Source organism: Rutilus rutilus, assembly GCF_951802725.1.
Source record: "Rutilus rutilus genome assembly, chromosome: 21".
Classification (NCBI taxonomy): domain Eukaryota; kingdom Metazoa; phylum Chordata; class Actinopteri; order Cypriniformes; family Leuciscidae; genus Rutilus; species Rutilus rutilus.
This window is the reverse complement of record NC_140226.1, coordinates 12052353-12067843: the sequence shown is the minus strand read 5'-3', so window position 1 is coordinate 12067843 and position 15491 is coordinate 12052353. Positions and strand designations below refer to the sequence as shown.

Genomic DNA, 15491 nt, shown 5'->3' with positions numbered 1-15491 from the left:
AGGGCCTAAAACTAACAAACTTTTTTACCACACCTGCCAATGGCCGGTGACTGAAGAAAGATTACCAGCTAGCAGCAATAAATATTTTATTCCAGCCATGAAACTGTTTTTGCAAAAGTTTCACTGAGTGTAAAACGCGAAAGGCGAAGCTTGAATTTCCAGGTATGTCCCTCTTTGGCTAATGTATTTTCAAGATAGAGGTGCAACATGGCTGCCTCGCTCGTATGTATTCTAAATGGCAGATTGTACGCTTACGAGAATACTTGATTAGTTGGTACAAGTAATTACACATTAATGAGCACATATATTTTTGAAAGAACAAAGTGTTTTTTTGCTAAGAATCAACTTAACAAATTACACAGTGTAGCTTTAAGAGCTAATGCACACATACTGATACACATGCATTATCTTTCTCAACTGTTTACGTTCACTTAAAACCTAACTGACTATATTTACGAGGATACTCACCAATACAGGCATTTTCAAGCGCAAGAAGACGAGTTCGATTCAGTATTCGCTGTCTGAGATGTGGATATTTCGTTAGTTTTAATATTTAGATTGGCAAGGCTCAAACTTTCGTGACGATGCAGCACTGTCCGGTCAACTGTCCCGAGCATCATTGGCTTTGTCCACGTTCATGTTGTCACAACATTGCATTGTAAGAACAGAATGCATAAAAATATTACCGGCCAACTGCGATTGACATGTTTCATATCCTCACCAACATTTATTTTTACTTGTATTTGGCACTTGGTGAGAGTTCATTTTAGGCCATATTTATAAGTATATTTCGAACTAGAAGTACAAATCCTTTGAAGTCTTAAAAAAAAGTATAAATATACTATAAATATCTAAAATATATATTATAAAAAATAAAGTAAAAAATGTTTTTGTGTAAAATAAATTGAGTGCTGATGTCATTAAAGCAAATAGAGACATGCCAAATTCTAAGATTTATATAAATGTTCATCATTTGTAATGAGAAAATACTAAATAGACGAATTTCATTAGTGGTATCAGACGTGGACACAAACCGATTAATTTGAAGCCCACTACAAGATACAAATATGTACAAGTTTAATGTTACAAATGATTAAGATTATGTGTATATAATAAAACATATAAAAAAAGATACATAGACATTATGTATGTTAAATAGCTTAATGTATGTATAAGACAGCTTATTTTGTGTAGCCTATACTCGTATGTAGTTTTCTATCTTATATGTTTCTTCTCGTATGTTTATTTTGCAATTATATAACTAAAAAAATCTGAAAATGTAAAGATATTTCATGAGCTCTAAAGACAATGTTCTTCACATCTCAGAAAATGACACTTCTTTTTTAGTATTCCACTTTTATTGTGAAAGACTGCGGCTCTAGCCCTTCGAGAGCATCTGATTGGTCGATATTGTGTCCAATCACAGAGCTCGTTGATTGCAGGTGGCAGAGGGAGAGCCGAAGCGCTGTAGAGTGAATCTGCGGCTGCTAATGCTGAACACTTACTTAACGTTTATAGTTGATCACAGTCAGTCAAAATGAGCTCCATTGGGACCGGGGTGAGTGGATTCACTACTACAAAATTTATCACAGTGTTTGAATGAGAACTGATCCAGAAAGAGCGATTAAATACGGAATGCGTGTATGTCTGTGTCATTCTAAAGCTAAAGCTAATAAGCTACTGCTAGTGTGCAGGATCTGTATTAGTGCGTTTTATTCAGTTCCAACCCAATTAAAGTTAATAAAGTGTTTTCATACATAAGTAGCTTAAGCTATTTTTTATTTACATGGTTTAGTTGTGCGTTTTGTGCTCTGTTTTGCCCCTGCTGAGTCACTGCTCGATAACAATGAGTGATAGCAGTTCAAATGAAAAGTCACTGAGGAGGCAAAGTGAAAGTAAATTTCATGTGCACTGCGAAAGCTGCTTTGCTACATTTATTTAGCCTCATCGATGCTCAGTTTTGTCTTTATTATTGCAGGGATTAAAAACTATTTGAATTGTTAATTTATATGAAATGAACTCAAGCGATGATTTTGACAGCGGTTCTCTTCTCCCCCATCCAGTATGATTTATCCGCCTCCACCTTCTCACCTGACGGCAGGGTATTTCAGGTGGAATATGCCATAAAGGCTGTAGAAAACAGCAGGTAATTAATTAACCATTATTACAATACACATAAAATAAAATAAGCATGACACATTTTAATATGCTGCTCTGAAAGGCTTTACCCCATTTATTTTCATGTGATGATAAACACATATAATATTTGTGTTTTGCTTTTTATGTCTAATCAAACAGAGTTCTTATTAAGGAAATTAATTTAATAATTTTGTGCACTTTTTTTTCTTTCTTTTTTATCGTTCATCAGCACAGCAATTGGGATCCGCTGCAAAGATGGAGTCGTGTTTGGCGTAGAGAAGTTGGTGCTGTCCAAGTTGTATGAGCAGGGCTCTAATAAACGCATCTTCAATATTGATCGGCACGTTGGAATGGTGAGAACATTGAGCATGTTGTTTATTAAACCGATTCTCATAATTTTTCAGTAGTTTACAGTATCTTCTTCAGTAACTTAATCCAAGTATGTAAACTCAAATATTTTACATACTTGGATTATGCTGATGGCAGTGAATTATTAGATTGTGTCTCCAAAAATGCTAAGGTTCCTTAGGTTTCTTTATTGTACTTTAAAAGCAATTACATCCATGTGATTATTTGGAAATTGTGTATCCTAACACTGGTGATCAAAGTTTAAATAAGATTTTATTTAATTTTTTTACTAAGTAACTGATGCTCAGCAAGGCTGAATTTATTTGATTAGAAAAAAAAAAATCTGTAAAACAGTAATATTATGAAATATTATTACAGTTTAAAGTAACTGGTTTCTGCTATATTATATTGTAGGGATGCACAATATTGCATTTTGGCCGATATTCGATATGCCGATATTTTCAAACTAATTTTGTCCAATGCCAATACCGATGTATATACACATTTTCCCCCTAATATATTTACACTTTAATTTTACTGAAGAGAAATCCAAGTCTCTCTCCTGTACTACCTTATTACCGTATTACACTCATGTGTTGTAGATAAGGCAATACACAAGACAAACAAAACAACATTTGATTCTACCATAAATGTATAATTTTACAAATGTAGACAGGCATTCACCCCTGAAAAATAGGCAAATTATTTCACTTGGAGAATAAATGATATGCCAGTGCCACATTTTATTTTTAAGTTCAGACTTCAAACTTCAGTGCTTAGGAGTAAAATAAATATAAATAAATTTTCAAATAAAAAATGTACATCTTCTCCTACTTGAACAGGTCTACCAAATGCTCCCCTGTTTTCGGTGCTGATGCAGTGGCGACCCGTTCATGTAACATGTAAGGGTGGCGCTGCCAATAAAGCAACTAAAAGCTGTCACAAAGAGCCGCAAAAGTAATGATTATGAATATGTCAAATATAGCAAGGATACATTTTAATTGTTTATTAATAAACAAGTGTTTTCTGTGTCGGCTGCAAAGATGAAGTTGACGATGCTGACTCGCGATCTTCGCAGTAGTGAACGCGCCAGAGAGAAATGCACATTTCGGATTACATAGTTTTCTTTCGTTTTGAATTGTTCTGTTTAAAAATATGATTTCAAGCGTTCTGTAGATAATAGATATATTTCTCAGGTCTGTGAGGCAAGTAGGCTATGCTGAGTTTCGTTTCATTTATGAGACGAACTCCAGTTCAAGCGCCAACGCCTCCGTGTCGTGATATCTATTATCTGCTTTACTTATTATTTATTAAATCCAGGCAATTGGTTGATGAAACATTGATTAAAATTAAAGGTATAGCGGAGGATCTTTCCGAATTTTAGATAAGACCCGCCCTCTCCACTTTTTGAATAAGTTTGATTGATTCACCAGAATGATTGACAATTAGGAGGACCAATGGTATAGGTGATCCACCCGGAAGTAAAAAATCCTCCGCTATACCTTTAAGATACAATTAATACAAAACGAAATTCACTTAGAAAGGCTTTGTGCTTTCTGTTTGAGGTCTCTGTGGAAGTTTTAAAGCAGTCTCTTTTAGTGCAGCTTTCAGAGCGCTCACGTCCGTAACCGAGAACTGTCACTGTTTTTCCTCATAAATGCGAACACGAAAAATAAAATAAAATGAATATTTTATGCTCTGTGGAGAGCAAGCTTGGAGAGTTTACATTAGTAAGCTACAGGACATCGTCTTTCAAAACATGACCTGCACGAAAGAGAAAAAAAATGACTGCGTCATTGTACCCAGCACTTCTGAAAATGCACTTGCGAATGCGTCTCTGTCCCCAGCACATCTCAAACCAAACTGACGCCCATGCTCGAAATGCCTCCACATGTTGGAAGTTTAAGTTGCTGGCACTCATGCTACGTTTCACGGTCGTCACATGCACATAGGAAACACGCCACCCTATCGGCAAGGCTCATCGGCAGAAATATTCATATCTGCCGATGATGGTCATTTAAAGCTTTTATCCGCCGATACCGATGTTGTGCCGATATCATCGTGCATCCCTATTATATTGTAAATTGTAATGTATTCCTGTTAAAAGCTGAATTTTCAGCATCATTCCTCCAGTCTTGAGTGTCACATGATCTTTCAGAAATCATTCTAATATGATGATTTCTTCATTTATTCTTCTGTTTATTGTTATAAAACATTCTTATAATTATTTTCTAGATTATTTTAGTAGAAAATGAGAAAACAGCATGTATCTGAAATGGAAATATTTTTATACATTTATACATTTCTTTACTGTCACTTTTAATGCATCCTTGCTGAATAAAAGTATTAATTTGTTTAAAAAAAAAAAATTCCGTCTCCCAACATTTGAATGATAGAATAAATCTCTACATATATATGAATCCCTGTCTGTGTGTCTTCTAGGCTGTGGCTGGTCTTCTAGCAGATGCACGATCTCTCTCTGAAGTGGCTAGAGAAGAGGCCTCAAACTTCCGCTCCAATTATGGCCATGACATCCCACTGAAGGTAAGAGAGAGAGACTAAAGCAATAGATCACCCAAAAATTAGCACTGTACCTGCATTTATTCACAGTAAATAATTTTCTCACTCTATTCAAATGTGTGTGAAACAAAGAATGGAAATTCTTTGAATAAAAACAGTCCGAAATGAGAATCTGGTCGTTGATGTACTCTCCTCATATTATCCAAACAGCATCTTGCAGAAAGAGTGGCCATGTATGTCCATGCTTACACATTATACAGCGCTGTGAGGCCTTTTGGATGCAGGTAGGTCTTCTGTAAAAAATTTATTATATAAGATATTGGAAGAGCGTTTTTTTAATATATATATATATATATACAGTGCTATGCATAAGTTTAGACACCCATACTAAAGTTGACTAAAAAGAGGAATAAAAAATCATCTTTTGGAAACTGAACTTAATGCCTTAATTAAAAAAATTAGGAAAAATCCAACCTTTAAGGACACCAATTTTCTTTGTGAATGAATAATGTATCGTAAATAAATAAATGTTCTTCCTTAAAATACAGGGTGCATAAGTTTGGACACCCCTATGTTAAATTCCCATAGAGGCAGGCAGATTTTTATTTTTAAGTATTTTTTTAATATTTTTTTTTAGGATACCATGCATCCTGATAAAGTTCCCTTGGCCTTTGGAATTAAAATAGCCCCACATCATCACATAGCCTTCACCATACCTAGAGATTGGCATGGTTTTATTTCAGTTAGCCTAAAAGCTAGTTTGATTTGCATTGAGAGATGATCTTATGGAAAGTACTTCATGCCAATCTCTAGGTATGGTTTAACATAGGGGTGTCCAAACTTATGCACCCTGTATTTTAAGGAAGAACATTTATTTATTTACGATACATTATTCATTCACAAAGAAAATTGGTGTCCTTAAAGGTTGGATTTTTCCTAATTTTTTAAATTAAGACATTAAGTTCAATTTCCAAAAGATGATTTTTTATTCCTCTTTTTAGTCAACTTTAGCATGGGTGTCTAAACTTATGCATAGCACTGTATATATATATATATATATGTGATGCGATCTGGGAAAACCCACCACATGGTGAAATTTTACCTATTACAGGTTTTGATATCATATGGATGCTGGTATCAAGCCCTTTCCAAGTCTGTTTTTATTTTTATCATAGCTTGTTGGTAGCAGAAGTTATGTTTATCTGAAGTCGGCCGATCTCTATGATTTTCTGGAACGGAATTTTGAGAAAAACAGGTTTAAATAACTGTCACCGTTGAGACGCGTCCATCTCGCGATTGTTATGAAACTGCGTGACGTTATAGTTTAAACAGGATTGGCGCGAAATGCGCACTATACACATTCACTGTACATGTATGTGGTTTATTTTAAAGGTAAACTATCTTTGTAGTGTTACGAGACGGACAGGTGTATGGGATATACGGCGATTGTTTTGTTTTTTTCACCTCTGCCGGCCGTTAATGGTCGCGAATGCATTAGAGAAAGAGAGTATTTTCAGCTTGACACTATAAATCGCTGTTTTTCTGCACTAAACAAGGGAATTTTGCCAAGATATTTTCAGAGATAAGAGAAAAGATGTTATAGAATAATAATTTAATGGAAAAAAAATTGACAAAAAAACTGACATTCAAACTATTTTGGAATTTACTGAAAACGGCCCAGCGCGACATCCGACGGGTTTTCCCAGATCGCATCACATATATATATATATATATATATATATATATTTTTTTTTTATTAGTGTGTTTAACTTGTTTATTTTTCTTTAACCTGTCAGTTTCATTCTGGGATCTCATGATGAAGATGATGGTCCACAGCTCTACATGGTTGACCCTTCTGGGATTTCATACGTAAGAGATCTATTATAAATAAATTATCGCTTTTAATCAGTACTTTAATACTTAAAGGGATAGTTTGCCCAAAAAAGAAAATTCTATCATCATTTACTCACCCTTATGTCGTTCCAAACCAATAAGACTTTCATTCATCTTCGAAACACAAATGAAGATATTTTAAGGAAATCTGAGAGATTTCTGTCCCTCCATTGAAAGTCTGTTCACCCAAACCTTTGATGCTTCAAAATGTTCATAAAGAGATAGTAAAATATATGAATTGAGCGGTTTAATCCAAGTCTTCTGAAGAGACACGATCGCTTTATATAGTGAACAGATTGAATTTAGTTTTTTATTAACATATGTGGTGATGAGGTTCATTTTTGCATGTCACGCCACACGTTTGATCTTCCGCAAGAACCAATGAGGTTTGTTCTCGCGCATCAAGCAGGTTCGGTTGAGCTTTGGTTTATATTCCACCAATCAATGTTTATATGTGAATAAAAGACTGAATTCAATCTGATCATCATATAAAGAGATCACGTCTCTTCAGGAGACTTGGATTAAACCGCTTGATTCAAAGGGATTCATTTCTTGTACAATCTCTTTGTGAATGTTTTAAAGTGGGTGAACAGACTTTCAATAGAGTGGTGCAGGTATGACGTCAGAAGAACCCTGGAAGTCTAATTCGCCGCTGGTTCCTTCGAGATTTTGCTATGGTTTTTTTTTTTATTTCTGTGTAAAATAAAGCTTGTGGTAAACATAACTTGACTATACATTGACGTTTTGTTCTACAACGTAAATTACACACACCTAGCCTGACGTCGTCATACTCAGATTCTAGTCAGAATATGAGTCTGATACTGCTCCACTGGGCTGTGATTATGGGGCGTGTTTCAACCGAACCAGGAAAGAAAATGCCTCTGCACTCAATTGGATAGACCTACAACCAATCAGAGCAATTGAGTAAGTGACTCAAATGCACGCATGCTGGAAGAAGTAGAAGAAGATGAGTGTAAACGATCTTTGCCGGTGTTATAAATAGAATTTAAGGATACACGGAGTACTTACCAACACGATCATCATTTTTGAGAGAAATAGTAAGGGTGAATGCATATACGAACAAGTTCTCCGTTTAGGCTTAGAACTCGACAATACAGCAAACAAATCTTATCGCAACCCAAGCGCTCTTTGGTGACGTGGATGATTACGTTACTGTTGATCATCTGTCCATCATCGTATAAAGCCCGCCCTGACAATTTGATTGATCTGAACAGCTCTGGTTCGAGCATAGTTGCTCCACAACGGATCAAGTCCAGACCGAACTTCCCAACCTCAAATGTTGTGGGCAGGGCTAAGTTCGGCTGGCATCCATCAGGCTAACACACACCCATTGTGAAACAGGAAATTTGAAGCAGTTATGTTAATTTTTGAAAATGAACAAGTAACTAGATAATACAGTTTGGGGTGTGATTGTGTGTGCAGTTTACGTTGGTGAACAAAACGTCAAAGTATCGTCAAGTTGTGTTTACCACAGAATTAATTTTACTCATAAATTCAAAAACCCTATTATAAAACCCCATGGGAAAATTTTGAATGAACCAGCGGCAAATTAGGCTTCCGGGTTCCCACATCATACCTGGACCACTCTATTGAGGATTGAAATCTCTCAGGGTTTGTTCACACTTGTAGTTCAGTTCTCGTGGTTCATTTGATCCAGACCAAAAAAAAAACTAAAAACATTTAGTTCTGGTCCTCTTAGTGTGACATTGGCATTTTACAGTGGCCCTCCAGGAGCGGAGTTTGACACATGCTATAGTAATCTCTCAGATTTCATTGAAAATATCCTCATTTGTGTTTTGACGAGGAACAAAATTTGTATGGATTTAAAACAACATGAGGGTGAGCAAATGACAGAATGTTAGTTTTTGGGAGAACTATCCCTCTATTGCACACTTTGGCCCTGTCCCGAATGGAACCCTAAGCCCTCGCAGTCTTTCTCCGAGCCTACAGTTTCGTGACGTAACGTCTCTTTGACTGTCGGATAGACGTTTTCTGCAGAGCTCGCTTTCGTGCGGGCTCAGCAAAAGTGCGCATGGAGGGCTATTATAGGCTGCAAAAGGGGTGCTCGCAAAGCACCCTTCTGAAACCTACAATGACAAACGGGACACCTTACGGTCTTGCGGACTGAACAGACATGCGCACAAGGTGGCCATTGTAGCTACATGAAACTAGTTCTGTAGCCAAATGTAAGTGCAAATGTAACAGAACTTTAATGTTACCTTTGTGGTCAAGTTGGAGTGACCACCGATGGAAAAGCAGCTAAAATGTGTCCAGCATACACGCAAACTCCATAATTAGTGCAATAAAAAGTGCAGATTGTACATTGCTTTCATTAACCTGTATTTCCCTTTGTCATTAATGTTTGTTTTGTGTTTGTTAGGGTTACTGGGGCTGTGCGATTGGAAAAGCCAAGCAAGCTGCCAAGACAGAAATTGAGAAACTACAGGTATGTGTTATTTATTATATAGACCTTATGCACCAGAGAACCAAGCGTGTAGCCATCTTTAGAATTTTGTGTGATTTATCATTTTTCTATTGTTGCGGTAGCTGTGTATATTTATATGGCATCGAAGAGTAATTAGCTGGTGAAGTGAATTTACTTATTGTAGAGTTAAAGAAAGTTATCATGAGCATTGTAATTGTAATGTTTGAAGCGGATGTCATAAGTAGACCGGGAAGATTTTAAAACTAGCGGATTCATTCATTAATCCGTAAGATCTTAACTTCATGCTGTGGAAATACAAACCGGAAGAAAGAAACGAGCAAAAACAAAATGAGTGCAGCGCTGAAAAGGGGTGGGTAAATTCATCATTTTATAAAGAGCTTTCAGATAAGCACATACGGTTTGCCTTACACTACTGTTCAAAAGTTTGAGGTTCGTAAATTAACTTTTATTTAGCAAGAATGAATCAAATTGATCAAATGCTGCAGCAAAGACACGTTACTAAAGATATGCAATTCAAATAAAAGCTGTACTTTTGAACTTTATATTCATCAATGAATCCTGAAAAATATTAAAAGCAGCACAACTGTTTTCAACATCGATAAATGTTTCTTGAGCAGCAAATTAGAATGATTTCTGAAGGATCATGTGACTAATGATGCTGGAAATTCAGCTTTGCATCACAGGATACATTACATTTTAAAATATACATTCAAATTGAATACCGTTAAATTGTAATATTTCACAATATTAAGTGTAGCCTTGGTCATAAGAGACTCCTTTCAAAAATACTGAAGAGACTTTCCGTCCCCAAACTTTTAAACGGTAGTGTACATCTACAAGTGTTCATAGTATCTCCAGGGTTGTAGTACAGAAAGTTTTATTTACATCTTATTGTCTTTTATTTGTCAGCATACACTCCATTAGATCTTTACCCCTAACAGTACAGCTGTGATGTTTAGAGGAAGCATGTTTGGCAGTCTTTCTTTGAAACAAGTTCAAACAAGAGTCAGCTACTTCGTATAAAATCGTATAAAACAGTCTTAAAGAAGTAACAGCATTATGCCATTAGAAGATTACAATACTAGATTCCTTTAGCAGTGTTTTCATGTTAATGTCAACAGATTAAAGCGATTAAACGTGTAAAGGTTAAATCCTGTAATTATTTTATTTCAGATGAAAGAAATGACCTGCAGAGAACTGGTGAAGGAAGTGGCAAAAATGTGAGTGTTTTGTTTCTAACTTAAAATGGAGAAGACCTCAAAATCGAATGCATCATTCATAGCCAACACAAGAGAGCAGTAGAGGTCCACGAAAGCAAACCTGTCGGACTACTAGTATTGAGTTTTGTCAGCTGAATTGTTTTCTTATCTGTTAGGTCGCTGAGTTTACAATAATGTTGGCTACTAATGAACAAGGTTCCCACACCTTTTGACCAGTCAGTTTAAATGACTTTTACATGATTTTCTCAGGCATTGATGGTCCTGGAGTACCCCCAACACTGCACGTTTCCTTTTTCTCCCTAATCAAACACACCTGATTCAACTCATCAGCTCATTAACCCATGTGATAATGAGCTGATGAGTTGAATCAGGTGTGTTTGATTAGGGAGAAAAAGAAAACGTGCAGTGTTGGGGGTACTCCAGGACAGGTTTGGGAACCACTGGGTTACTGCATACACACTTTAAACGTTAAAGGGATGGTTTGGAATAATTTCAACCTAGGGTCCTTTGCACCATGACCTTGAGCCAAACACACCCCCCCCCCCCCCCCCAGAAGCTTTTTTTCCCTTGGTCGAACATTATTAAAGTTAGAGCTTATTTAGAGATATCAGCCGGATGGCTTAGTGCAGGCGCTAATGGATCCAAGGATGTATCTCGTAAATTACCCCCCTAATAATGCCCAGAATGGTACCAAACTTCTACAGTAGTACAAATAGGTTAAAAACATAAAACGAGGCATTGGAAAGTTTGTAAGTACATCAGGAGTTTATTTAAATAACACTTGCCTCTGATGGCTTATGCTACCGCTAACTCGGACGTCGAGGTCACTTCCGTGATTTGGGAAAAGCCTGTAAAAGTCCTGGCAGAAAGTGATGCATAAGGATGTAGTGTAACGACGCCCAGTTCCAGGAATGCACTAATATTTTGTTTGTAGTACCAGTTTGCAACAATTATTAGTTAACACTAAGTTGTCAACACTTCGGAAAAAATAATCATTTTGGGGGGATATACCAAAAAACTTTTTCAGCAACATGTGAGTTTTGCTAAGGACTTTTATGGGCATTATTAGAGGGGTGATTTACGAGATACACCCTTGGATCCATTAGCGCCTGCACTAAGCCATTCGGCTGATATCTCTAAATAAGCTCTAACTTTAATAATGTTCGACCACGGGGAAAAAAGCGTTTGGCTTGAGGTCATGGTGCAAAGGACCCTAGGTTGAAATTACTCCGAACCATCCCTTTAAATCATCTTATTGACATTGCACTCCAGAAAATTCTAACCAGTATATTTATCATTTATATCAGAGCATAAATAATACACAAAGAAATTCTTGTCAGTGACTTTTCCAGACCTAAAAATGCACAAAAATCTGTTTCCAAGCTGTCCATGATTGTGGGAGCCCTGAATAAAACATTTCTAACATGGCACATCTAATTAAACATGATATATTTATACATTTTATAACTATTTGCGTGCGTGTGTGTGTTTTGTCATCTCTTCTCAGTATCTATATCGTTCATGATGAGGTGAAAGACAAAGCCTTTGAGCTGGAGCTTAGCTGGGTTGGAGAAGGTAATGACAGGCTTTTATATTCTAATACTCAATCTATTGTGAATTTAACTTAAAAAAATCTGTTTTGTTTTTTTCCCACTCCTATCAGACACAGATCGGAATTTGTTGCACACGTGTAAACACAAAAATCAGCACGAGATCCGATTTTTTTTCGCATCCGTTCTGAGCCTCTTCCATATGTGATTTAAAATAACAAGTGAAAATTACTGTTATTTTCTGGTCTATATCCATTCAAACGTTCCATGACAGCTTTTAACTTAACCATGTTGGCAAATAATCATGGCCACCCACCCGAAATGAACTGTAAAATAATTTTAGTGAGGCCATTCAAAACCCAAGGGTCAACCATGTAAAGCGATCACCGACAGAATTATTTTGGCGTGGATAAAATGTAAACACAGATATCAGATACAAGTCCTGTCTAAAGTGAATGTAAACAAGCAGGACCACAAAAAAATACGAATATGGTCAAAGATCATATCTGTGCATTAGCCCCTAAGACTTTCAGTGTAAATGCAGCCTTTACTGAATCTGAGTTTTTAGGAAAATATTTGTAATACTTAAAACTTCCTTTCAGTGTTCAGTGCTGCATTTCTCATAAAACTCCTTTCATCGTTTTGTTGTATATTATATTGTAATTTTTTTCTGAAATTTTTGCACATTATGATTATAATACAATAGGTAGTATTGCTTATTGTTACAGTTCTAGTACCTTTTAGATGTTGTTTTTTTTTTTATCCCTGATTTAATGGTGTATCAACAGTAAAAGGAATGGTTTTATTAATATGTATTTTTGTCCCTCTTATTAGTCACCAAAGGAAAGCACGAGCTTGTCCCGAAAGACATCAAAGAGGAGGCGGAGAAATACGCTAAAGTAAGTAACTGTTCCTCTGGTAATAGTTATAATATAACAAAAGCTCTCTTCAGTGTTGGCTTATTGTCACATGTCTGTCCTGACAGGAATCCCTGGAGGAGGAAGATGACTCTGATGAGGACAACATGTAAACGCGGTGTTGCAAACCTCTCTGTTTTTCCACTTCACTGACTGTGTACCATGTTTCAGACATTCTGGCAACTCTCAACTTGACTGCAGACAATAAAATGTTTTTTATGTTTTCTAATGGACTAATCTAGTCCTACGTTTTGTGGGTTTCAAACGTAACAATAAATACGATTTATAAAACTGAAAGAAGCTCTGATTCAGAATCCTAAATTGGCATAATAACCATTCATTAGTTGGGCAGCAAGCTTAGACGAAGGATCCACCTTCTCTTTCAGAAAACCTGTGGCGTCATTGATTGATATTTATGCACACCCTGTCTAGAGAATGTGTATATTACTAGGTTGGACATAAGGCACTTAAGACATTATGCATTCTGGTGTGTAAATAAACAGTTCATCTGCAATACGCTGCAAGGATTTGACCCTGAGTTAATGGTTAGCTTAGTTGTGCCAGCCTCAAGCATATGGAGCCTCAAAACAATCCCAGTACATTATAATTTACTTTTTAAAATTGCCATCCATGACACTGTAACCCAAGCATGCATGATATAGTATTGGAGTTAAAACAACAGTGACTAGGTCTTTAACTTTAAGGAACACACTTTCCATTACAGCAGTTCTGAGGGTAACACTGATATTTAGCACTGTGGTGTACACTAGCAGTCAAGAGTTTGGGTACACCTGCTCATTCATTATTAGTACTAATTTACACATTGTAGATTAAATAAGGGATGAGAATGCTGTAGTAAATCCAAGTTAAAAACATTTGAGAGAGAATTGTCTCTCAGGGTTTCTACAAAACTAATTTAAAGTATTTCAGCAGATGCCTTTTGATCAAAGCTTATGAAAAACATAATCCAAAACGTTAGACTCGCAGTGCATAGACAATTGTGGGAGCTTTGTGTCGTTTTTAGGGCCTTTGAGGCCAAAGCTTTGCACGTGACCTCTATTTTTAGCTCTATGTGTTGCTGACCACCTCTTATTTGGAAAGTAGAGTTTGAAATTAATGTTACTTTAAAACGGTCCCATAGATGTATTATGTAATGTGTGCTTATAGATTAATTTACAGGCTGATTAATGCATAAGCAAACTGGCAGATTTATTGATTAAACAAGATACACAGATATAATATACAACTAGATCAACATTGCACAAGTATAAATGATTTTCTGATTCTGTTTATACAATAAATACCTCTTAAACATAAGATTCTACTGGTCCAGTCGCTGATGTATATCAACACTGAATCAAACACAACATATAGTCCTTAATATCCATCATAAACAAACATTAACACCCAGTGAAAATCGCACTTCTGATTCACAATCACAATGCTTCAATATCGTTAGAGTAAAACGAGCATTTCAGTGACAATCTAATGCATAATTTGAAACCACGCAGGTGTCATTACATTTGTATCTAACGTGACACACATGCTTACTATGACGCTCTGTTCCGGTCACGTGGTCCACAAACCCAATGACGCCAGACGCTCTCTCTACAGCATCGACATAAAGACGCCATTACCGTTGCCTTCAATTGACCTTTTCTACACGACCGCATTAAAACTATTATTTGGTAAAATATTTGTAATACAAATCACATAAAGAACAAATTTAATTTAAATCGATGCTGTGGTTATTCGATCTGAGTAGTAAAGCAGGCAAAAAAGTCACGGGGCTCACCGCGAAATCTCACGGGCTCCGAGTCCAGAATGCGAAAATAATTACGTTGGGTACAAAATGGCGAATGTTCTCTTCGCCTCGACATGCGCAGACTGAGCAGAGGCTTTCCCTCTGAAATGAAGCTCCGTTCCCATGCACCCTTTCCAGCCAATGGGCTTCGCTGACGGGACGCATCTGACTCAATTCGACCAATCAGAACCGTGGACAACGCAGAACAGGAAACAAGTAGCCAATCGGGGACCAGGATGGATTTGTTGTATTCGCAAAGAGTGCGACTCAAAGAACACCAATGAGAAAGCGTTATTCGCAGCGCCGCTTTCGTACTCCGCAATCAGATTTCGCGCTTCAGCATAGCCAATAGAATTTCGCTTAGCAGTCAGCCAATCGCAATGTTCTGAATTTGCTCACAGTGGCCCCGGCAGCCAATAGGGATCCGAGAAACACAACCTCAGCTCAACAGCTTGTTATTTCGTCTATGCCTTTGCAACCTAGTCGAATGCTGAGCTGAAGCAGTCATATAGGAGCATGTAAGTACACATATATATTTCCACACAACATTCAAACACCGATTTTGCGTCAGTAAACCCGTATATTCACGCGTGTCTCATTTAAACCCGCTAGTCTGAAAGTAATCCAGTCATA

The 15491-nt window shown here is 36.7% G+C and overlaps 2 protein-coding genes across 3 annotated transcripts in view; both read left to right on the top strand.

Moving 5' to 3' along the window:
* The first annotated feature begins 1372 nt into the window (after positions 1-1372).
* Positions 1373-15491, top strand: part of LOC311280709 (proteasome subunit alpha type-3) — a 66411-nt gene continuing 52292 nt past the window's right edge. The window contains exons 1-11 of one of the 2 annotated variants that reach the window (XM_084393095.1): positions 1373-1558; positions 2064-2146; positions 2369-2492; positions 4930-5031; positions 5218-5291; positions 6804-6876; positions 9302-9367; positions 10541-10587; positions 12095-12162; positions 12972-13036; positions 13123-13287. In XM_084393095.1, the coding sequence (XP_084249221.1) occupies positions 1538-1558; positions 2064-2146; positions 2369-2492; positions 4930-5031; positions 5218-5291; positions 6804-6876; positions 9302-9367; positions 10541-10587; positions 12095-12162; positions 12972-13036; positions 13123-13167 (768 nt within the window). In that variant the 5' untranslated portion in view covers positions 1373-1537 and the 3' untranslated portion in view covers positions 13168-13287. Of the gene's footprint in view, positions 1559-2063; positions 2147-2368; positions 2493-4929; positions 5032-5217; positions 5292-6803; positions 6877-9301; positions 9368-10540; positions 10588-12094; positions 12163-12971; positions 13038-13122; positions 13288-15491 lie in introns of those variants that run through there. The other variant, XM_084393094.1, reaches the window with a different exon arrangement.
* The window catches only part of arid4a (AT-rich interactive domain 4A), a 31902-nt gene continuing 31347 nt past the window's right edge, over positions 14937-15491 (top strand). The window contains exon 1 of the mRNA XM_084393091.1: positions 14937-15376. The gene's annotated coding sequence lies outside the window, so the exon portion shown is untranslated. The remainder of the gene's footprint in view (positions 15377-15491) is intronic.